Consider the following 26,025-nt stretch of genomic DNA (forward strand, 5'->3'; position numbering starts at 1 on the left):
ATCTGTCAGTTGAAATTCATATAGTTTTATTCGCAGGTTTGCGATATCGTCGCATTGTGTATTTCCTGGTAAACAGATATTACGGACGAGGTCGTTTAAGTATACATGACGTGATTGTTATTTAGGATGCTCAATCTTGTTTGCTTCTTTCTGCGTAATTTCTTTGTATTTAATCTAAGTTGTAAGCAATGCAAGTCATTTGTGAAAAAAGTCTAGCTGAATTTCCCATCAATTCTTGATATGTTTATTTTGGACATTTTTACTATGTGATAAAGCTTTTATTTGTTTGTTATATTATCCCCTCATTTCATGAATAAAGAAATTCGTAGATTGAGAGGATTAGAAACCTGAAACACACCATTATTTTGCAGATTCTAAAATATCTTGAATTAAGCAGTTTTTGATGACAATATTTACCACATAACTTCATAGTAATGGTTTATTTAAACAACTATTAAATGTTTCCATTTTTTATAGGGATTGAAGAACAAAATGTAGATGTTAACCTTTACCTATTAAAAGTTTTAAAATAGGTAACATAATGTCGGAAAAGAAAGAAGACAAAAATTCTACATCTGGCGGCTCTGTATTAGCTCCAGATATAAAAAAAGCTGGAATTTTACGAAAATTAAAGGTACATTGAATATATTTCTATATAATCATTTATGGATATGGGATATCTGTTATGGATATGGAAATGATGTATTTGAGCCAAAAGTTCCTTTTTTGTGTGTGTGTGTGTAAAGTTTTTTGTTTTGTTTAAATTTTTCTGAAGATTTGTAGGGAGGATTTCTTTCAGCTTTTTATATAGTTTTTGACAGTTATTAGTTTTTTCATTGGTTCAAATTGCTAACTAAATATCAATTGAAATTATTAAAAATTGGTTGGTGTATTTCGCTGAGAAGTTTTACTAATGTGGACCAAATACTATTTGATGATTATGTGTGCAAAATTCTAAAATTTCATCAATTTTTATCACTTATTGATTCATTTGAATGAGTTCAAAAAAAAGTAAGACATTCTTGGCAGTTAGCCAATTTTTTAGTTATCTACCTATATCTTTTGTGAAAACATGATTTATTTTAGAGTTCCAAAAACTTTTCGATTTGCAGTACCCTTTGAAGAATTATAATTTCCTCATGACACCCAAGTCTAGTTCTATTATTGGGCAGTTCTCAAAAGGTGGGAGCAAACACAGACCTCAACTTTGAAGCTTCAACACCAAATAACTTTCATTTTAATTAACTCAAAAATTTTTGATTAAATTACAATACTGTATAGAGACAAGAATTGACATAAATTATGGAAAAAATGCTCTTTAAATGCCCTTAAAAATATATATTCTTTGCTAAAAGGCGCAATTTTGGACATACCAAATATTATATTATTTCCATACGTTTGAAAAAAAAATTAAAGGTATGAATCTTACACTGAATAATTTTTTGTTAATATATTACACAAATAACAAAAGTCAAGACAGATTATTTACTTTGTAAACGATTTTAGAAAAAAGTAAGTTTGAAATTTGTTGCATGTCCAAAGGCTACGATCTTTACAATGCTATTATTTGAGAACTGAGTATATGATGTTTTCGTATTAAAGGTGTTTATCTAGCCTCAGAATCAATTTTTAATTGTTTAAAAGTGTTTTCATAAGCTTTTATGCAGTATCTTAGAAGAAAAACGATTTTTCCTTAACGTACATGTGAGATGTTCAAATGGCGTAAGGATTTTGACGCCGATAATTCTGTTCATTTATTCATAATTTTTGATAATCTACTGTCTTCTAACCTCAATAAAAAAGGTTAGTATAATGTTATCTTCTTTAATCCATTGGTATTTTGCATAATTAATATGTTACACATTGAACAATACATAAATTATAGTAGAAACATGGCTGGTTATGATCGTAACAAAAGCCATTTTGCGCAACCTCCGTTAGCGACAACACAGTATACGATAAGCTAAAGGTCACCAGAGGGGAATTCCAGTTTGACAAATGTAGTTTATCGTCAGCTGTACCAGTTTTGGCGACTTTATCACCTGCGCTAGCATTTTTTTTTTTCTTCCTTTTTTTATTGTTTTAGAATTCTTTTTCTCTTCTTTCTTTTGGAAACATAATTTAACGATCTCCAAATTGAAATACAAATTTCTTTTTTCAATAATTTATTTTAGACATTGTTTTAATTCTTATGACATCAGAAAAAATATTCATTATTAAAACTGATGTCACTTTTTACATTTGTATTATTTTTAATTTGAAGCTTTTTTTTTTTACCTTCCATCAACTTTTTCAAAATCATTCCAAAGCGTTATTATATGTCAAGAGCAGTAATGTATAGCCATTCAAGTACTTCATTAATATCCTCTTTATTATTAAATTATTAAAATACTATAGAATAAAAGCAAAATTGATGTCAATTTTGAAATTGCTCAAAGTTAACTTTTTTGTTCCCACCTTTTGAGAACTGCCCTATTTATAGTCCATATTTTTTTCACAATGGACACTTCGCGGCACCCCTCACCTCTTCCTGCGGCATCCAGTTTGAGTACCCTTGATCTATTTCAAGATTTTACTTCATTACTACTCTTGAATGTAAATAATATTGTACTCAAAATTTCAAGTATCTGTTAACGTAGTCGTTTTATTTTTTAGTGGTTTCAACTCTAAATTTTATTTATATGCTCCTATCAAAAAGCAGTAAATTGCATAAAAATATTGCACAAACATTAAAATTAAACATCACATTTGCCTTCCATTAACAAAGATCATAAGTTCTCGCCCCTTATCTGCAAATTTAACTGAAAGATGTCATTTAACTGATGGCATAAAAATGAGAAAGACGTATAAGTGAAAAATATTTACAATGTAAAATTTTGTTTTAAATAAAATTAATTGTACTATAGATGTAACATAATTCCTTTTTTTTTTCTTTGCTGAATATGTTTTAATCATATTTGCAACATTTAAAGAATTGAAAAATTCAACGAAATATTCAAAGGAAAATCTGTTGTTAGGAGTTGTGATCACTGTGAGAAGTGTCAAAGTTAGATAAATAATATCGAAGTATATGAATTTTTATGCTTGCTTTAATTTATATGTTAATAAATAAATCAAGTTTATTAAGAAGGTTCCAATAGAAAGTTACTGTTTCATTTTGATATTTTATGCCACAAGAATATTTAAATTAATGGAACAAATCTGATATACCCCCCTCTTGGCGACTTTTTCCTGTTGGCGCCAAAAAAGCATCGCCAAGAAAACTATGTATGACGTCATATGTCATACATCGTTCTTAGCGATGCTTTTTTAGCGCCAACAGGAAAAATTCAAATTATGTCATTAATTATTTAATGAAATTAATGCATTAATTTTTTTCCGTTGTTTCTCCGGGATACGAGCCCTCGGTCTCATAGTACTTTCGTAATGAGACCTCGGCTCGCCGGCCCTGCCTCGGTCTCATTACGAAAGTACTATGACACCTCGGGCTCGCCAGGACCTCGCTGCCGCTCGGTCCGTTATCCCTCCGACTTTTAATATACATCACAGTCGGATATAAGTCACAGATCTCCTCCGTTCAGTATACAATAAAGTCACAGATTTTATGTGAAATTAACACCATTTTTGTGCTACAAATATGCCAACCAGTCCAAAATACAAACTACCAGAAACACACTAAAAACACAATAATTCAAAATATGTTCACTTACCTAACCTCTTTATTTTCAATTAGTTTAAATATAAAAAATCTATTTAGGACTCCGGTACGTCCAAACGTTGGACGACCTGACGAAAAAGAAAAAGAAGATTCATTCAAAAATTTCAATTGATACATTTGGACAACATCACAAACCGAACTCATAATTAAAATAGAAAATTCAACTAAATTAACATTAAAAAACAACAAGAAAAAGAATACTCTAAAATAAAGTTTGAATTGAAACTTTATTTTAGAGTATTCAACTTAAAATCTCCCTAAGAGCGAAACATATGAGCACCTACCTCCTAAAACACATACACGTGCAAAAACAGACTTAGAGAAACTACTTTCCAGCGTTCAAGTTGCAAAACCAGGGTTGCCAAGTTATCGCCTTATTGGCGATTTTCGTATCGAGCGAAAAATTAAAATCTCGCCAAGAGGGGGGCATATCAGAGGAGAGCCAAATTAATTTTAGCTAGTTCAAGTTTTAGAGAGAAATAGTACTGTAAATATACTGACTGATCCCTGTTTGAGACTGATTGCACCTCGAACTTGAGAACAAGAAAAACACATCTACTAGAAGAAAAAAAATTTTTGCCTCAGATAGCCTTGACAAAAGACTTTATTTCTGATTTAAATTCTTTAACACATTTATTTGTTTTTGTTTTCAGTGCTTTGGAAGCAATTTAGGCACAAGAACACTTCAAAAATGCTTCAATTATTTTCCACTGTCTAGATTGAGACCCCGATACGAGGGTAGTCTATATCAGAAATACGAATGCCAGACATTTGACCAACAATCCATCATTACATATTCATAGCGCCATCGTAATATTGACACCAGTTATCTGCAGTCCGTGCTGACTTCGCTTTTCGTTAACTTATTTTGAAGGGCTTCATATTGAACTGACTTTCGATAAATTGTACAAACTTGGGGGGGGGGGGTGAACCTTAAGACCCCCCTCCCCCGCCTTTGTTTACAGCCCTGATAGAAAAATTGAAATTATTTAACCCACTACATTTGTACTTTTGTCTCTGATATTTTAGTACTTGAAACTTGATTATAAATTTTTGTAGTCCAATTCTAACTTTGTAAGAAAAGCTATTTTAAATTTAAAAGAAAAAAGAAACTATAGATTCTATAGAGAAGTGGGGCAAAAAACGAAAAGGAATAGAGGTGGTGTATATTTTTCTGTGCTAAACAGATTGACAATATGCAGTAGAAGTAAGCTAAAAGCAAGCAATAACAAAAGAATTTCCAAAATACTGCATTCAGAATTATATAAATAGCAAGAGATGAAACATGTCAGTCACAAAAATTTGTACTATGTTTCAGAAACGTAAGAACCATAGTTTTTACATTTTTGATGCAGGATAAAGCAAGGAGCTGAATTTGACATACCGTATTTACCTGCGTATAATCCGTGGATTATTTGCTAAAAAAGACAAAATTTATGAGGTGTGGATTATACACAGCTGCAGATTATCTGTGATTTCTTTTTCCCCTTAACTCCAACGCATTGAACCTCAATATTTTTACAGTAGGATTCATCGATCAAGACCATACGCCGACTGAATGTTGTTTATTTTACGAAGCATGCATGTTCTGCGCTGCCTGCCTGTGTTGGTTATTTTACGTTGCTTGAATGTTCCTCTTGGCGATTCAGGTTATGTAAAATAAGCAAGATTACAGTGAAATATGTAGTCATTTGCACAAGATTAGACTGTTCGCTACTTTGTCTTGACTCTGTTTTTCAAGTAATTACCGTACTATAATCAATATTTCAAGAAGAAATCATTATATTTTAAATTAATTTTGATTATGCCTTTAAAGTAATTACTTTTTCACGTTTTTAGTTATTTACACAAATGGTATGTTAAATTTAAACTTTTTCCTTTTACATTGTATTATCCGCGGATTATATGCCGCCATGGATTATACGAAGCTTTTTTTTTCTTCAGGCGGATTATAGGCCTCCCACGCATAATATGCTGGAAAATACAGTATATTGGCATTCCTTCTCCCTACTCCCTCCCATTTGTGGTTTGTAGCCGCACTTTTCCACATTGTCAAGCTTTTCAAGCACTCGAATAATATGAAATTTATTTTTTCAAGTACTTTTCTTTTTCTTGGAACGAATCATGCTAATTTCCAAGAGCTCGGGGGGGGGGGGGGGAGGCCCTTACAAAGCATGGGCCTTAAACTTTAGTCTGTACATAAATCCAGGTCTGATGATCTGTAACAAAGTGTTGGTGAAATTATAGAGCCTGTTTGTCCCGCACGTGACGATGGAGTGATCCATAGGAAGTCTTTCAGTTTCAACTTTCACATCAAATTAAAATCAACAAAACTCAAAGAGCCTGTTGGAAATTCTTCAGATTTGTGTCCAGCTTTCACTAAAGCTGAACCTGGGAGGGCTCTAATAACCTAAAATGAGAAGTTTCTGCAAAGTTGAAATTCCTTGAATAAGTTGATTATCTTAATAACCTTTTAGTTATGTCTGGAGCACATTCCATATTATTCACATTTAAATTCCGAACTGACTCATGATTATCTCTTTTTTGTAATCATGTGACGTACAAACGGCATGCAAAACTAAGAACATAAACTGAGCTGTGATGCTGTTCACGGAAGACAAATTGAGGAGAATGGAAAATACCCCTATCCATGTAGACAACTTGTCTTTAACTTATATCTTGTTTTTCTCAGGAATCAAGAGGTTTATGAACAATGAAAAGTGAAGGTGAACTCAAAGGAACTGACCGCTTCATCTCTCCCCTTTCTTTGTAGCTTATTGTTATTGTGTAAATTTTGTTAAAGTAGACCAAATGTGATCTATATATACACAAACTGTTCTCATAAAGGATGCTACTTACCCCATTCGACCCTATTTGTATATACAGTAAATTCACAAAGTTGTTTTTATGCATGTTTTGCTTTAACTTTGAAATTAAAGGCAAAAATAGGAGAAACATAGTTGAAAACATATGCTGTTTAAAGGAATGTAACAGTGTCGGACGTAAAAAAAATTTTACTTCTGACACCTAGATTTTAATAAAAAATATTCCCTTGTTACAAAATTAAAATAGGTTACATCAATAAGATTGAAAATCTTGCTTTGTACCCAAAAATACATGTAAGTAGCTTTAAAATTATTGGCTCAGCATAATTAATTGCACATTTTGGTGTCAGACATAAAACACTTAATGTACCCCAGAGGAATTCTTTTACAAATCAAAATGAATTATATTTTGACACATTTTTGCAACATCACCAGCACTACATTGTATCTTTAAATGGTTATTCATCTCAATTCATACTATTGGTATGTATTTTTTGGAAAAAAATAGAACTTCTTTGAGAGTCACCAAATATGGTTTGAAAGTACTCAAAATGTTGACCTTAGTTTAACCTCCTGTAACTTATTTATAACTGAAGCCATCAAATTTCAGACAGGCATTCCAAAATATACAACTCTTTACCTTTAAAATGATACCCTAGTTGTTTAGAAATTTTAATTTTGAAAATTTGATCATCTGGTTGACCTTATCATGGAATTGTCCTTCCGTTTAAAATCATAAATTTGTCTCTCTTAAAAGTATAAATATTTAATTTAAAATAAATAAATTAAGTAAACCATTCCAAAAGTAAATTAATACAGTAACCGACTAATTTGGTCTATGTTTATCAGAAATGTAGATAATTAATTTTTTATATAATATATTTCATAACTGGTTGTGATAACTTGTTACATTATAAGTAAAGAACCTTGTAGTGCACCAAATGCCGTAATGTTCCTGCACCATAATTTTTCAAATTCACAGTGATTTATTTAATGCAATTGCTTTCAAACAATATTTCATCTTTGAATTAAAAATTGCAGTTAATTGAATTTATATATTTATAAACATTATCATTTTTTTTTCTAGTTACTGTTTTGTATTTAAATGAGTTTTATAGTGACATGGTTGACGTGACATGGTTTGACATGATGTGTTATAACATTTAAGAAAAATTGAAAAGCAATAAAATTTAAATTTAACTTTGGAGTGCTTTCTCTTAAATTAAAATCACTTTAAAAGTGATAATACAGTAAAATCCTTCTAATGCGGACCCTAACAGGACAAATTTGTTTGTCCGCAATAGAGAGTTGTCCGCAGGACAGGGGATTAATAATGTTATTTGCATTGGAACTGGGGAATTAAAAATTGTCCGCATAAGAGGGGTGTCCGTTAGGAGGGGTTTTACTGCATTAGTTGTACTATGCTACAACTTTCATTAGTAGGGCAAAAAAAATTTTTTCTTCACCAATTGTTGAATATTTACATTTGTTTGATATTCGGTTTGTCTGCCGAATGTCAAAATATTGAACACCAGCCGACTATTCGGTACATCTCTATCTGATACAAACATGAGAAGAGGTATATGTGTTGTTCATCCTCTCTCATTTAAAATGAAATTTACTCTAGCATTTTGTGTTTAATATTTAATCATGTTTCTAATGTTTTACAGACCATGAAGAAGAAATACTTTGTATTAAGGACAGATTCTGATTCTGGGCCAGCCAGATTGGAATATTATGACAATGAAAAAAAGTTCAAAGCTGGTGTGACATCAAAAAGATCCATTGCTATCAAGACTTGCTTCAACATCAATCGAAAAGTTGATGCGAAACACAAGCTGGCCATTGCACTGTATACAAAAGACGACTGCTTTTCTGTAGTAGCAGATAGTGAAGCTTCTCTTGATGAGTGGCTGAATGCCATGTTAGAATTGCAGCTAGATGCACCTTGTCAAAATGGAGGTGCTAAATTAAAACCTAAGTTTGGTATGCATCATTATTGTATTTTTAAAAGTGTTTGGTTTCTTTTTAATTTTTTTTTATAAAGTGGATAACATATTCATAAGTTGAATGTGGTATTTATAATTTCAGTCTTTTTAATTTTAATTGCTTTCATTGAATTAAATGTATTTATTCTGCCTATTTGCCGTATTGAGGAAAAGAGGAAGTTACTGGAAATTTTGTAGGAGGAGTAAAGAAGTGCAAAAGTAATCCCTTTCTGTTACGTATATTATAAATGCAAAAGTGAGTTTGTAATTCTTTCACACCTCAACTACTCAACCGATTGTCATGAAATTTCGTATACACATTGTCAGGAGTACAGAATAGAAAACAGGCCACCTTTCATCCAAAAAAAAAATTGTATTCTGAAAGTTTTATTTCAATTTTATAGAAAATCATTAATTTGCAAGTATCTCATTGGAAAAATGTCGTGATTCTGTGATTTTAAAGGGTTTAAAAAGCTGCATAATATAAACTTTACCAGAACTTTGAGGGAAAACTGGAACATCCCCTAATTCTTCATTTATGTTGATTTTATATTCTAAGCACAAGACTTGTCTTTATTTTTCAAGTATCAACTGGTTTCTGATCCTGGAATTGAAATTAAATTAAGTTGAATTTCTGATTTGTAGCAGACGATATTTTTGGGAAAAAAAGTTTAAAAAAAAAAAAATGATGAATTTTTTTTAAAAAAAAGGAAAAGAATTTTCTTTTTTAATAAAATATACTGTGTTTTGTAATCATAGTTATTTGGAAAAATGAGTGGCAAGGAATAATGGATTTAATTTTCACGGTTCTTTTTTTTAAATATTGACTCCAATTTCTGCCAGTTTTAATAGTTTTTGTGAAACTCGATTGACAAAATTCTGTTAAGTTGCTGTACGTTAGTTTTAGAATTACTTTTAATCTAAGTATTTAAATATTTTTCTGAAATTTTCAGAACATAATTCATCAATGCATGCGAATTCATCTAACAATCATCATTTTAACATTGGAAAGATCATGCCTGATCTAATATAAATATGACTGAAGTTTTAGGATTTAAAAAAAAAATCCAAAAAGGTCTAAATTTAAATTTTGAGTCTCAAAATTGCTTATTTCAACTCATTAACAGGTTTTTTTTTTTTTTTTTGATTGCTGAACATGTGTCACTAGACACAACTTTTCTTTTTGAGGTACATAGTGCAATGTCGGGTAATTCAGCTTCCACTATAATATTAAAATCTGTTCGCGTCCGTCTGTCTGTCTGTCTGAAGATCGATCATCTCGAGAATCGCTGCTAATCAAGAGTCAAACGAGATACGGATCAGTTCGAAATTTTCCAAAGAAAACAATAAGACTAATATCATAATTGTGCGACTTTAATTAGTGGCGATATTAATTAAAATGTTAATTAACATGACGTCATTCAGGAATTTTTATTTCTTTCCTGTTGCCATTTTGCATATGGGTGAGCAAGTAAAATTTTAATAATTGTTTTAAAAGAGATTTTTTTTTGGCTGCTGTCCAAATCTTAAAACAACGTTTCCATCTAGAATTTCATTTTAAATTAGTTTAAAATTGGTTGCTCTATTCGGACATAGCCTTTATTTTATCGTCTGTCCTTTTTTTATTTTTTACATTCAACGTTCTTAACTCTTTTCAGCATATGAAAGTTGTGTCTTTAGCTATGTTTATTGATTGTAGTGTAAGTTTATCATTCACCGGCCTCATATTTCGGTACATTTAGGATGTGCGACTAATTATGTTCATTTTGTTGGACTTTTTCCCATCACATGGTAGAGTTTTCAAATTGTAATAACTCTCTTTTTCCTTCCTGTTTCTATTTTTGCTATACAGTTTGTATCGTTAAAAGAACATATTAAATTAAGATTGTTTGGATTTCTTTAAGTGAAACAGAGTTGAACAAAAAAGATTATTTTTAAGGATTTTAACTAAAGCTTAATTGGAATCTGATGACTTGGTATTAAATTTGTGTTTATTGGTATTTATTAAGTCTTGGTGCTTTAGTTTCACGTAATCAACCAAAAAGAATCATTTTATGTAAAAAGCTGATTGTAATTGTACATAAATATTTCAGATATAGTCTATCAGATGTAATTCAGTTTAAAGTGAGCAAAGATTATAGTTGATAATGCATATATTTTCATCTTTTGTGCTAATTGAAAACACTCATAAGTTGTATCATTGATAACTATGATTAACGTTAAAGAGATTTTTGCCAAAAATATACTCTACTGTTGTTTTGCAAACCTTGAATCACGCATGTTTATTTATTCCTTAGCGCTTTAAAAACTGATGTCAGAGTAATACAAAGACATCAATTGGACATCTCTTTCATTTTTTAAGTAGCCCGTGCAACGCCGGGCACGCAGCTAGTTAATAAATAAAATTAGTACAGTATAATTTTGATTTAATGATACCCGATTTAATGATTTCCTCCATTTAACGATACAAACTCAATTTTGCTGTATTAAGTGTCTATGTTCCTCAATTTCATGATATCTTTGATTTAATGAAAACTTTTCCAGTCCCTTGATAATCCTTAAATCAAGATTGTACTGTAACTCAAAAAAGCAAAAATTTCAAAATTTGGAGTAAAATTAGATACCATTACAAAAGCTGTCGATTGTTGTAAGTCAATTCACATGTAATAGCAGATGTTACATTTTATTGTGTTCATTTCTACACATTGATGTGTAACAGTTTTGGAATGTATTAAAGGAATAATTAAGTAATGTATAAGAATTCGTGTCATTTGAGATCGAGTCAAGACTAAATGTAGTGCATTTAAGTTTTCTAATTGTTTTGTTTATTTCTATTGCAATAGTTTTATTTGTAACAATTTTCAAACTGTATTTTTAACATTGTTTCTATTCAGAAATGTTGCTATTACGATTCAAAATAATTTTCTTTCTTTCTTTATTTATTTTTTTAAGACTAAACTTGTACTGTAGTAGCTTTTTTTACATGTCAGTGAGATTTTTTAATTTTTAAAAACTGCATTTTAAATGCATTAAAGGTACATTTCCAACGCTTCTGTTTCAATATTGCAGAGCATGTTTGGCAGGTAACAGTTGGGGATAAATCATTGGCTTCAGCACGAAATATGAAAGGCATTTATCGGTTATGCTTAACTCCAAGCTCCTTGACATTAATTAAAGTGGACCAAACGGAACATCCTGAAATGCTGGAATTTTCAGTAAGTTTTATATTTTTGAATATTTGAGATTCAGTAATTTACTTATAAATACAATAATTGAACTCGGCCAATGTTTTAAAATTGTAATCTTGGTTGTTTTCATGGAGTCGTTTAAAAAAATTATCAACCCATTCATGCCGGTTGGTACAAAAATATACCAACCGGGAAAAAAATTATAATTCGTCCTCATATGATGCTATCTCCCCAATAGCTGTACATTTTACATAGTAAATAATCACAAAAAGGGAAAAAAATATGTTTACTGTATCTTTGTTAAAAACGGTCGTAACAGTAGGCTTAAAACTTGAATAAATCATAACTCCAAAAGCATTCGTCTTCCGTCAAAAAGTAAAATGCAAGTTTTGCATGTATTTTAGTAATTTCAAAAAGGTTTAAAAATTGTACCATAATTGTAACAGTGTATTTGATTCAGATATACTTTTAAAACGTTGTTTTTATCTTTGTTTCGTGTTATGAATTCTCTTTTACTTTCAATGGTAGAAAATTGTACCAACCGGCGAATATGTAGTCACTGTCTTGCTTCGGGCAAATGAAGTGTTTAATCTAAAATTTGTACAAATAAGTGATATTTTTAAAAGATTTTTTAAGTATTTTAGTAGTGTTGCTAATTTATTATGGACGTCATGGACGCAAAAAGCTGATAAGAGGAAATTCGATTAGATTTGAATATAAGCTGTGGGTGTTATTCTCGTAATACGGACTTTTATTTTTTTTGGTACCATATTGCGTCACCTAGACGAATTGGTATAGCATAAAATATTAGTATTGGTATAGTATTTGTATAATATATTGGTATAGTATGGAAAAATAATAAGAACCTAAGTACCAGAGGAAACGCATGCCATTATGGGCAATTTTTTACTTTTATTCCTGTGCTAAATGATATTCTTTCAACTTATACATTGAAAGAGTATACAAATGTATGTTCCATTGGGTTCAAGAAATGAAATGAAGAAATACACACACAAGCAACCAAGAACAGCATGTGGTAATGCTGCAATAAAGATGATGCTGTAAAATGGAACGGCAGTACTGCAGTAGCAATTACAAGCAATAAAGTATTCAGGACATGATGTGAATCAAGCAGTAAATGAGATGCTTTTAAGAAAAATAATTTTATTATTCCAATATCGTAGTTATTGAAACACATAGCAAGTGCATCTGTCGGATAGACCTTTTTGATCTGTAGAAGAATACGGTATTAGAAATTGTTGCAAAAAAAAAAAAAATGTGGAGGTCACTTTTTTTTTGGGGGGGGGGGCAATTTCTGCAAAGTGCTGTAAAAGAATGACGAATGTTCCAGACTTTTTGAAAAGAAGATTCGCTATTCATTCCGAGAAGATTGTGATGCATAAATATTCGGTTAAAAATATATTCAATTCGAAATTTTACTACATTTTTAGTATCGATTTTTTCAAGTTCATATTTCATAAAATTTTATTTTACAAAATGAACACATTTCTTTTTTCTTTTGAAATCAATGAAATTGTAATTAGAAAACTCTTTTATGTAAGTGTAAGTAATATTCTAAAATTATAAATAATTATAAGTGGTAATCAATGCAATTATTGCAATCAAACAATAAATGTAAAATTTGCAAACAAAACGTGCTCACACCATACAAACGCCGGTTGGTAGAAAAATCTACCATAAAAATAAAAATAGAAAATTTAACGGGAAAAATTAAATTTGTATATAATGCACTTACTAGACATAAAATAAATAAATACTAATAAAATTATCACAGTTTATTGTTTTTTTTCGAAACCGGCATTAATGGGTTAATTGCTAGTATTTTAGATTATTTGAGTCACTTAAATAAAATAATTTTGAATTTACATGCTGCAGTTTTTATTTTATTATTAAAATTGACAAAATAGGTTTTGTATGGTTGAAATGAGATTGCTTTGTCAATTCAAGTAATCTTGGAAAATGAACCTTGAAGCATGTCTGAATCCTTATCCCCTCCTGGCAGCCAACCATAGTGTACTTAAACTGGTCTATGGAATTAAACATTGAGTGGGCATAGTCCTGCCACTAGGACAGTTTCTGTTGGAAGGGTGTAGTTTCTGAGCTTTTGAAGTGCTTAAAATCCTTATTCATTTATCAAACATAGTTGTCATTTTTAAATATTACTTACTTTCAAGCATTTTTTCCTTTTGAAGCAAATCATTTTCAAACAGATTTGCAAATGCTCAAAAAATCAAGAAGCCATGAAAACAATTAAAAGCTGGCTCCTACTTTGGAAAACTTTAAAATTATATTGTAATTTCTGCACAACTTTGCATTTTATCATCTTCTATTAAACTCATAGTAAATTTTCACAATATTTTTAGATGCTGTAAAGCTACAATAAGTTGAAAGCATCAGTAGAAGGGTTGTTTTGAGGTTATTTTCTAAAAAAAATAGGGCAAGTTTTGGAAAATAATTTAAATCAGCGCTTCCCAAAGTTGGTGCCACAAAGGGATTTGCTCAGTGTCAGGAAGTGCCAGTGGTATTGTTATATGCGTATAGCATAGGAATAAAATTAAACTAGGGTTTTGCGAGAAAATTCTAATTCTTCAAGGGTTGCAGTGACTCAGAGAAGTTTGGAAACCCGATTAACGCTAGAGTTATATTTGTCGTAAATATAGTAAGTACTATGTAATATAGTAAGATGGCAAAATATTTTATCTTTAAATTATTAGGTACCAGCCCTAAAAATTATAGTGCTCTGATGACCTGGTGCCCATTATTTGTTGTTTCATGTATGCATTTTTAATTGAAAAAGTCTTATCTATTAAGTGCAGTCTAATATTGTTTATGCAAGGTTTAGACACTAATTGTTTTTAGGTTTTTTTTTTTTAAAAAACCTTGTTATTGAATCTGGGAAATGTTTCTGCATGAAGTATTAAATTAAACTTAATTTTCATTCAGTTGTATCAATTTTTCATATGCTTAACAGATAATGCTTTTTTAGAATTCCCTTTTTTTCAAGAAAATTAAAGTCTTTGTTTGTCGTCTGATGTGCGATTCAACCCCATTAGCTTAATGTACCTTACTTTTGAAGACAGGGAAGATAAATAGTTGTTTTTAAATCATGCTTATTAAGAATCTTGTCAATATTTTAAACATTATTTATTTCCAATTTCTCAGATTTTAGTTTGACAAGTTCTTCTATTATGTGCATAAATAACATTCATCAACTTAATCCAATTAAAACTGGATTAAATGTTTTGAATCTTGTTCTTGGTGCTTTCATATTAACTTTAATGACCTTCGTATCCTATAAACTCATGCATTAGTTTACCTTTGTCATAGTTGAGACCCTAGAAGTACTGCAAAGCAACTTATTTACTTATCAAGGTGCTTGTAAAAAAATTCATACATCTATACTTATATGCCAAAGTTATGACATTTTTGTTGCAATTATTAACTTCTGATATGCTTATATACAATTTTCTATGTTGATTGTTGATTAAATAACAGGGAGTAAATTTATTAATTTAGAAAGTATACTGATCATAATTCTTTAATGTTGCAGTTAATGAGCATCAGAAGATGTGGGCATACAAACAACTATTTTGTCATTGAGCTTGGTCGGTCTTCCATTACTGGAGCTGGTGAAATCTGGTTGGAAACAGAGGATGTTGTTATAGCACAAAACATGCACGAAGTCACACTAAAGTACGTTGATTTTTTTTTTTTTTTTTTTTTTATTTCCTTTGGGTAATTCACATTTAGTTTCATTTTTGTATTGTATGTGTTCAGCATTAAATATAGCACACAGTTAGAAGTAGAAGAATTATCTTAGTGCAGGAACATTTAGTTTAAAAAGTCATGATTTTCTGCTTCAATGTTGTTTGTTGAAGCAGAAAACTGCAAAAAACAGTTTAATTTAATATTAGTTCTTGTTCCATTCTCATTTCAAAGCTAAGTGTTTTCCATGTGCATGTGTGTAATAACTTTAAAAAGTCATTTTATTGCTTCAGTACTCCAGACCATATCTGCTGAAATTTTTAGACAGCAATTATTTTGGGTGGATTTAAAGAATGAGTCTTGTCTTTTTATTCACTTTAAATAATTGCTCCCTTAATTTCTTCATATGTTTATGTTTCTGCAATTGAAGAATTAAATTTCGCTTAAGAAATTATTGCAGTCCTCTTTAAAACCTATCAAGTTCACAATCATGTGTTTATTATGAATTATCCTCCCTGTAATACTTTTTCAATGAATTTTATTTAAAATGTACATGTCAAGTATGCATTTTCAATAAAACCTGACTTGTCCTTGCTATGCCTGTACAGTGCCATGAAGACGTGTAGAGAACACGAAGATTTGGGTCCCTTAGCTCGGCCTCGGAGTGCATCAAATAGTGAAAATTCCAGACCTATTGCTACTAGGAGGCCAATTGCTGTTGTCAGCCCGCAAGCTGTATCATATGGCGGTATTAGAGAGCGCTGTGATAGCATGCCTTCCAGGCCTAGAACTATCAGTGAAGGCCAAGAAGTCAATAACCGGTAAGTTTCTGTGCCCCTTGGAATGCACTCGATTAATATTTTTCGTATGTACAAAAATTAGTGCCGATTAATTGTTCCGGGTGAATGAATTACCTTACTAAATTATATATGTGTTAAGTTAAACTCTTCATCGCATTAATACCAGAATCATTAACCCGTTATACTATGACTATGACACAACACTGATGCTGATAAGCTGCTTGTTATATTAGGGCATATCTGGAAACATTGAAAATGTATGATTATAGTACCAATGTTATTTAACTTTAACGAAGCAAAAATATACTATGTAAAATGAACAAGGGTTATTTTTTTAAATGTTAATTTAGAACTTCTTTCGTAGAACAAGCATCCACCTAATCTAAAAAAACCTAAAAAAAAGTCTTTTGCTCTCTCTTTTTATTTATTTACATTTGTTACAAAGTTTTGTACATGGGAGGTGAAAGGCACTTTTTTCATTTCCAAGTCTTTTTTTTTTTTTTTTTCAAAATCCAGATTTAAGCACCGTTTTGTTCAACTTTTAATGCCCTGTTCAGACGTATTAAGTCCTCAGATGTTTATTCACCAAGTTTCATTTTATAAGCTCATAAATGACAATCCTGCACTATAAATCATCAAAAAAAATTTTTTTTTTTAAACTCATCTCTTAGTTAATTTTGTTTTTGTGACTTAGGCTCTTTACTTCCCTGCTGCATATTTAAAATTGAAAACATTTATAATTGAAAGTGCAAAATTAATTTGAAATTTTGGGGCACACAATCTCTTCTTCTAAGCATGCACTGGCATGTCTTTTTAAAGGTTTAATTTTTACTCTCAGTATTTGGTACAGAACTGAATTTATTTATTTCTAAAAATGTGTACTCTCAGTGGCAGTTGAACGGAGGTTTAACTGTAAACAATCTGACTAAAAATGTGAATTGATTGCCTCTGCAGTTGAAGCAATAGATTTTGATACATAGAGAGAAGGGGACTTGTTTCTTTGAGAGGCAGACTGGAGGCTTTCTGCCTAGAGTCTTGGTCCAGCGCAATAAGGCCAGTAGAGTTTTGAAGTGGATTGAGTCCAGAAAGCACGTAACAACATTCCAGATATGATCTCCGAGATGACTACATTTACCAAACAGTTTAGATGCAACAATAGAAGAATGTCGTCAGGTCAAGTGAAGTGTTATTTGATTTATTGGGAACAAATTTACAATGTTTTTGCCAGTGAAAAATGCTAGAACAAGTCTATGATGTTGACTGTCTTATTCCTATTATTAAACATAGAGAAACAGAGGTAATTTATATAAAAAATTCACTGGTCCAATGAATTCGTAGTTTCAAAATTTCACTGGTCCATATACATTTTTAGTGGTCCTGTTTCACATCCTGGTTATAAATAATGTCAAACTTAAAAGAAAAAAGACAAATTTGTAACACAAATTAACGTAACAATTGCTTTCGGTCAATTAGCAATTTTAAATAGACATGTCTAAAAGACTAGGGAAGTGAAACAAACAGCAGGCATCTTTCAGTTCACCAATACTGGTAAAGGAATTAAGCTAGCAAAGTCTTATCTTCACTGTTGCTTTGGGAGGAATTCAACGGGGTGGTAAGGAAATTTATAAACCTACCTTTTCTTACTAAAAAAAAAAAGCCTAAACGTTGTAAACAAAGATTCAAACTTTCAACAGATTCAAAAAATGATGATAATGATTTTTAAAAATAAAATAAAAATAAAACTTCACTACTCCCATGGACCACTAAAATTTATACTCTACTGGTCCGATGGATGTGTTTGGGGTTCCGACCATTGGCTCACTGTTATTTTCAAGCTCTGAAGAAGGATTGATGATGATGTTGATCAGTATGTTACACTTTAGTTTAAAGCCACATGTTGATATACAGTCGTCAGTTGGTATACATCGAGTTTTTTTTCCCCATTTTCAAATTCTAACATTTTATAATGGTCCTAAATAAACTCTTTCCTTTTAAAAAGTAACATAATACTGATTTTAAATAAGGCAAGTCATTATTGGGGACTACTTTAGTTGAAAGGGGGGAGGAGGATTTATAAAAACACTGCAGAACTTGTCAAGTATTGCTATCTTCTTTCAACCATTAAACACTTACTGGAGAGTGTATATCACTGTATTATTGAAAGAGGATAAATGTATTTGCAGATAGCATTCGACTTCTTTCTTTTAAACAATAAGCACAACCTACAATTGGGAACTAATGGAAAGGCCAGATGGGGGAAATATTGTCACCCATTCGCAATTATTTCATCATCATAATTTTATAGATTGGTGATAGTGTATAAGAATTCTGTATATATGAGCAGTTCAATGCACAATAATAACAATGAAAACGCGATTTTTATAATAACATCTAATAGGGTCCAATTTTCACATATTTTGTGTAATATATTGGATAATGTAAATGTAATGGTGACTAAAGAATGTTGTTTCTTTGGTCTAATTATTTTAAAAAGTGCATTTAAAAGGTCATAAATAAGTTTTCTATGCTCTAACTAGGAAAACATTGACCTTATAAATAAGTAATCCCATTTCGCGAAAATTCACTTATCGGGGTAGAGGCTGGAACGGATTAACCACAACAAACGAGGGTTGACTGTATTCACCATTTCTCTTATAATCTTGTTCTTATAAATTCTTTTTTATTACTTTTTTGCATAAATATCTTGTTTTTATCCTCAAAACTATCAATTGTTTTGAAAACTTTTAAAAAACTCTACTCTTGGCTATGTTTGTTTTTTGAGTGTTACCAGTTAAATGGCTTCATTAAAAGTGTACTACAGAAATTTAGTTGCAAATATTTGCTTGATAACTTTGATCTTCAGTATTTGGTTTGACAATATTTATTTGAGCTTAATGATTGCTCCTACTTTTACAGTGGATATTATGCTCCACAAGGATACATACTTGATTCCTTAAGGCCACATAGTGGCTTTTCTCGCACAGTGTCATATTCACCTCCTGCAATTCCAAATCCTCTAAGGTGAGAAGCTATTTTTGTATGTTTTTGTTTTCATTTATTTATTTATTTATTTATTAAATTGATTTTATGTATTGAAGTGGTTCAAAAAATGAAATTACTTAAAATGTGCTTATGCTGCAATGATTACAAAATTTTGACCAGTATTTTCTAAATATAGTCGGAGAGTAAGGCGTCAGTGTTTTTTAAATCAAAGAAAAATATAGATGAAACATTTAATGCGTTGAGTGCGTTAGCACATCAAATACCAAATGAAACAAATTTTGTTACAGTTACTTTTAAGTAACTATTTTTTCACATCTCTGTCAAGATTAGCAGCTAAGTAATTATCCTTAATTTCTGTATGTGATTATTTGCCTTTTCTATATATGTATGTATATATATATATATATATAACTTAAATTCCTCCTTCAAATTTGTTTCATTTATTGTCATTAATTTTGAACTGATTAAATTTGAAACTTTTTAGCCCTGTTTCTGCAACTTGCTCAACTACAGATAGCGCTGGTAGCTCATTGTCTATAGATGAATTTGATGCTGGTCAACAAACAGATTTTGCACACGGGTAAGTTCTGGTGAATTCCAGAAAAAAAGGAGACATGACACTTTGTCTGTCTTAATGTGGGAATGATCTTTGGGTTTGCTGTGAAAGAAGATAAATGTTCTATGGATTATGATAAAATTATTAAGTATTTAAAGAATTAAAGTTGTAGATATCATTGTTTCAGACTGCTGTATTAGCGAGTAAATGTTTGTAAGTTGAAATTTAAAAAGTTTAATTGTTTTGGACTGCTTGTTCTTCCGTTACTGTCCAAATACATAATTCATATGCTAAAAATAATTATTTTTTAAAACAAAAGGTGAAATTGTAATGATTGAACACTCCCGTATGTGCTCTAATTTTTATAGAATTTTCCCTTTTATATTTTGGTTGAACTTTTGAGAAGAGCATGATAGCGTGAAAATCATGTCGCAAAAATGTCCTTCCCTTACCGTTTTTTAAATTTGATTTTAAAGAAAGTTACTAATAAAAAATTCTTGGCTTTGGCTTTTTTAGCAACTTACTGTGATGTGTATAATAGTCTGCATCAGATTTTCAAAAAATAGGTATTTTGATATGCTCACAGACAGAAATGAATCGATTTTTTTGTAAAACTGTCTCCTTCCATTACCGCTGGAATTCATCTTCTGTAAAATTTTTAGTTCTGTATTTCAGAATCCTCTTTTTTTTTTTTAAATATATAGATATAGTGAAAAGATTTATAGATTCATTTATAAACATGGTTGTTTTTTGCCAGTCGTTACTGTCCGACTGACGGTGCATTGCATACAGAGCCTCCTATTAAAGAAGAGCAACCTGATGAATATGTACCTATGTCTGTTGGTAAGTTGTTATTGAATGTGTTCTTAATGTACAAAAGCAATTTAGTGTTGTAACAGTTATTTTTCTTTTTTCTTGTAAACATACATAAATGTAACTAAAATTAAAACTCTTCATATAAATCAATTGAAGACAGCATCAGTTGTGCTCAAAAGTCATCTGGATGACTTTTTAACCTATCATCCTAAAGCTAAAGCTTCATTACGGTGAAAGAGGCCTCCTTGAAACCCCAAAACACGTGTCTGCAATCATCTGCAAATTTTGTGTAATAAAAGTTGTTATATGTTATTTTCCTTTTCAAACACAAAAATATTTATTCAATTTTTAGTCCCTGAACATTTTAACATGTGTTTTATTATGGAGTGTCCATTCATACTGTCAATTCACAATAACTCTAATCTAAAGGGACCAACGAAAAACTTCGACTTATCGGAAGTTCGGCTTACCGCTAGTTTCGGTTTTCGACATTTGAATATTGAAAATCATCTTATACTTTAATTAATATGTGCATATAACAGACAAAATTAGAGAACTTAAAAGCTTTTAAGCACAGTTTGCACAGTTTCTCCGTAAAGAGTTCTGAAGACGAAGTTGTGTCTGGTCTCGAACTTCTCCAGCCATTCAGCACTGACTTGGAAATTTCCTAAGTTCAGTAATATAGCAAAATTGGTTGCTTTCTCACGCATCAAAGAGCCACTTATAGGAATGGCTTGATTTCGATACTACTGGAACCACTAGAATAGAGCTGATTCTACATCAGGAAAGGTGCACATCTTCATTCGTTTCAAATTCGGATTCATGGATTAATACCGTTTTTTGAAGTTTCTCTCTTTTTTTTAATATCCTTGACAGAGTAATTTGGAGGTATTCCATATTTCAGTGCAATATCTTTCTTTTTCATTGTTGGAGTCCTTTCAAAGTCAAAAATAAGATTTAGTTTACTTTCTAAATGCAAGATTTTTAGCTTTCGCTTAGACATCTTTTATAGTAAAGAACACTCTCTTGCTTTCTCTCTCTCTCTCTCTTGGGAACGCATCTTAACGTAGGTCAGCCTTTGAATAAAGGTACAATCAGTTGAGTTGACAACTTGACAGCTTAAAAGCAGATTCGTAGTCCAGCGACATGTCGAAGTGTAAACAGTATAGTACAACAAAAAGAAACAAGCTACTTACTTGTTTCTGCATGTGTTCTCTTTGCTTTAGAGGTCTATTGTGCAGAAATTGCAAGTGAAGGTGAAAGAATTTTCCTCTTATAGAATTACTTTTTTCTTTCTTTTTTCTTCTAAATAAATTTCAAGTCATCTTTGGAAAAACTTCGAGTTAAAAGAAGTTAACTTTGAGATATTGAGAATAATTAGCATGGAATTAAAGACAAAGGGATCCGGACTTGATCAAAGCTTCTAGTTATAGTAATATCGAAGTTATCAGACTTCGAGTTATCGCGAATTTGACCGTATTTTATAGGTCCACTATGGGTTAAATTGAAAATGTAAAAGTGCAAAAAAAAGGTACATTGTTGTTTAGTGTTTTTAGTCAAAAATATCATGGTCATAAAGTTGCTTTTTTTTTTTTTTTTTGCTCTTTCTAACTTTCACCCTCAAGCTCAGCAAAGTTTTGAACTCTTTGAGAAATTATCTCATGCTGCATTAGGAATGTGCAAACTATTTTACTTTCACTTGAATTACAAGAGTTGATTTAGCTCCAAATAAAAATGATTGTTGAAAAAGCAAATGTGATTACAATAAGTCAGTACTGTGGCGCTGCTTCACATTCTAAGGCCTGTCTTAAGCATTCTTCATCAGGCCAAATGTGATAAAATCATAAATTCAGTAATCAGAGTCTTCCTATAAATCCTATATTTTTGCAAAGAAGTAAAAAAACATCCTATATTTTTTGTCCCAGACCAGAGTAAGTTTTAGCTTGCTGTTTTGCCATTTGTTAAGAAGACAGATTTTAAAATTATTTATGAAGACAGATTTTTTTTTTTTTTTTTTTTTTTTTTTTTTTAATCATATTCACACTCACTGAAAACTAAACTTTCGAAAAAATCTAAAGGCTAATGTGTGTTCCATTTTTAGTAGAACCTAATGTTTAGGTATTGAGTCAAAATCAGGTAACTTCAGCAACCATTAAATTTATACCATGGATTACAGATGCTTAAAATATTAATTTCACTTAAATGTGTTTTTATTAGGAAGAAACAATGATGGTTACCTTTCAATGGCCCCTATATCCTCTTCTGTACCTAATGCACCACCTGTATTTTTAAGTCTGAATTCTGTAGAATCTACGCATTCAAGTTCCTTACCACCAATATCTCAAGCCAGTGACTACATGGAAATGAAATCCCCTACTGGTATGTTGCCTTTTAAAATCTTCTTGTTCTTTGCTTTGTATTTGAAAAATATTTGTATATTCCTGACTTTGTATGACATTACCTTACATCATCTATACTTGCATTATAAATAGTGTATTAACAGTGTAGACTATTGGTTAACTGTATCATTTGTTTTAGGCATAAATGCCTAGCAGGGGCGTGCTTACAGTTTAAGCGGCCCTGTGCAAAATTATGTTTTAATAGTCGATAGATAATCATTTTTGTTATTTATTCTCTCCTAAAACATAGCACTTCATTAGCAGGGTTTTTTTTGAAGAACAGGGGCAGGATTTAGCCTTCCCGTGGCTATAAGCTATTTCAGGTACTTTTCTGTCAGTAGCAAAAAAGGCCATTTTTTAGAGCCCCCTCCCCCTGCCCCCCTCTATGTTGGCCATGCCCAACTTTTTCACATCGTTTTATTAATGTGCTGTTCTGTCCTTCTTGAATTGAACTTAAGAGAGGAAATATAGTATTAAGAGAGTGATGCAGAGCTCTCTTTTAAATGGGTCATAAAATATCTCCGATTTTCGAGGGGGAGGGGGTTCTTATATAGTATTGTGAACTTTACAGTGAAGGTAATTAGATTAGCATACAAAAACCTTTTTCTTTAGGTGATTATGTTAAATTTATTCTGAAATTGGAAAGCAGCAAAAACTTCTTTTCATTTTGGGAGAGGTTTTCCTTTACTAAATTTACGGTAGTTATTATCTGGCAGAATTGTAATCTCAAGACAGCTGTCAGAGTTTTGAGCAAATATTTTTCCAACAGAAACTAGATAAACATGTTATAGATTTATTACAATAGGTGAAAGAAAACTCAACAAAATGTACATGAGATCCTAAATCTTGCAACCAAAAATAACAGCTTTCTTTCCAAACCATGGGTAAATAAAAAAAGATAAACTTTTATAGTTTGTTTACTACTTATTACAAGAGTTGACACTAATATTTGTAATTTTATCCTAATTCTTTAAGAGCTAGCCCCAAAAAATCGACTTGGCAACCAAACCAGAGAGTTTTGCTTGCAAAAGGCATATAATACACCTCTTAATGTCCCTGCGTATTGTCTGACACTCTTCCGGGGCCATTAGGCTTGGGCAGACGCGTGAACTTGACTTTTTGCAATAATTTAAAACTGGTAACCGAACTGCACGACATGTAAGCAACTGATTCGAAATAGTTTTATAAACATGTAGCAAAATTGTCAGACGCCTTTCCGGAGCCGTTAAGCACGTGGGAAGCGTGATAACATGATTTTTTTGCAATTTTTAAAAACCGGTAACCGAACTGCATGACATTTTGGTACAAGATTTAAAATAGTTTTTTAAACACATAACCAAATCGTCAGACACCTTTCTGGGGCCGATCGGCAATATATATATATATATTTTTTTTGCCTATGAATGCAGCACCGTGCACTCTTATTTTTTTAATTGCAAAACCGATAACCGAATTGCACAACATTTTGTCAGCTGATTCAAATTTGTCTTATAAACGAGTAGCAAAATTATCAGACACCTTTCTGGGGCTGTTAAGCGAGGATGGCGCTTGAACATGACTTTTTTGCAATTTTTGAAAACTGGTAACCGAACTGCACGACATTTTGGCACAAGATTCAAAATAGGTTTTTAAACGTGTAATCAAATTGTCAGAAACCTTTCCGGGGCTGATTGCACAATATTTTTTTTTCTCTTATTAATTCAGCACACCGCACTCCATATTTTTAATTGCAAAACCGACAACCAAAATGCAAGACCAAATGGCAACTGATTCGAAATAGTTTTATAAATGCGTTGCAAAATTGTCAGACATCTTTACAGGGCTGTTAGTCCAGTTGCATACTTAGGGTAAAAGACCCTCCGTGGGAAATTTCGTGAGGAAATTGTGAGACCAATTCTAATGCATTCCTTATGGCCTATATAACTATGCCTCACCGGGTGTTTTGCTTGAATTTGTGTCAGAGGGCCTCTTGTGACGTCATTAATCCAAGATGGCGGCTGCACTAGATATTGATGAAAATTTTCGGTTTTGACTCATTTTTAAGGCATATTATGAAATGTTTTCAACGTTTATTATATATTTAACATTTTAGTACTATTATATTTCAAATTTAAAAACTAATTATCTGTACAAAATAAATTATTAATTTTGTTATTTTTGATTTTCGATGCAGATTTTATGAACTTTTTTAGTAAACAATAGCAATTAAAAATATTTTGGAAAGCTTGTAGAATGAAAATCAAATTTATTATTCCAAAAAAAACTAAAATTATTTGCATACACGTGTTTTTGGGGTTATAAGAAGCATTTTTTTTTTAATGTAGAAAAAATTTACAACTTCCGTTACTTAATATCGGAAGCAAAACTCTGATTTTAATTCAAAAACATAGATTTAAAAGTAAACAAACAGGTCTCTTACTTAAGTGTCACCAATATCGCTTTGTTGGCTTTTCCCATAAGTCCTCATCACCTCAACACATACAAAGTTCAGTGCATGCAATGTTTTAAGATTTGCATTTGCATGAAACAATGCATTTGCCCTTTACGCAGCTGCATCGAACTAATTTTAAGATGGATTCAGGTGCACAAGGAAGTACACATAACTGAAGCATAGAAGGTGTCTTCCGTTTCCCATCCGAAATCTAACGGTGATGGTGAATTCGGGTGCTGCTGGTCAGCAAGACGCCACTCAAGTACCTGATAATGCGCTCTTAAAATATATGGGGACAAAAGATGCTATTGTAGGAGGCAAAATTTTATTTTGAGCCTATTGCTTGGAAAAGATGAACCAACGAAGTTCTCCAATATCTGAAATTTTGGTCAGCGGCATATACAAGGAGCAAATAAATCCTTCAATAGCAACTTTATCATTTACATTAAATTCTTTGGTTGACCCCAGATGACTCAGAGTATCAAGAGTATTTTTGTCTGCCTTTTTATAAGTTTTTCAAAAAGATGGTTTCCCTTCTTATCAAGTGAACCTTTTGTATCACATCCTGATAGAGC

General features: G+C 31.3%; 1 protein-coding gene across 1 annotated transcript in view; it reads left to right on the plus strand.

The window, feature by feature from the left end:
* Positions 1-26,025, plus strand: part of LOC129229211 (insulin receptor substrate 2-B-like) — a 44,040-nt gene that overhangs the window by 289 nt on the left and 17,726 nt on the right. Inside the window, exons 2-10 of the mRNA XM_054863476.1 lie at positions 478-634; positions 8,214-8,529; positions 11,601-11,746; positions 15,291-15,433; positions 16,054-16,266; positions 19,162-19,266; positions 19,733-19,828; positions 20,562-20,647; positions 22,838-22,999. Coding sequence (XP_054719451.1) covers positions 542-634; positions 8,214-8,529; positions 11,601-11,746; positions 15,291-15,433; positions 16,054-16,266; positions 19,162-19,266; positions 19,733-19,828; positions 20,562-20,647; positions 22,838-22,999 — 1,360 coding nt within the window. The 5' untranslated portion in view covers positions 478-541. The remainder of the gene's footprint in view (positions 1-477; positions 635-8,213; positions 8,530-11,600; positions 11,747-15,290; positions 15,434-16,053; positions 16,267-19,161; positions 19,267-19,732; positions 19,829-20,561; positions 20,648-22,837; positions 23,000-26,025) is intronic.

This window comes from Uloborus diversus, chromosome 1, assembly GCF_026930045.1.
Source record: "Uloborus diversus isolate 005 chromosome 1, Udiv.v.3.1, whole genome shotgun sequence".
Lineage (NCBI taxonomy): Eukaryota > Metazoa > Arthropoda > Arachnida > Araneae > Uloboridae > Uloborus > Uloborus diversus.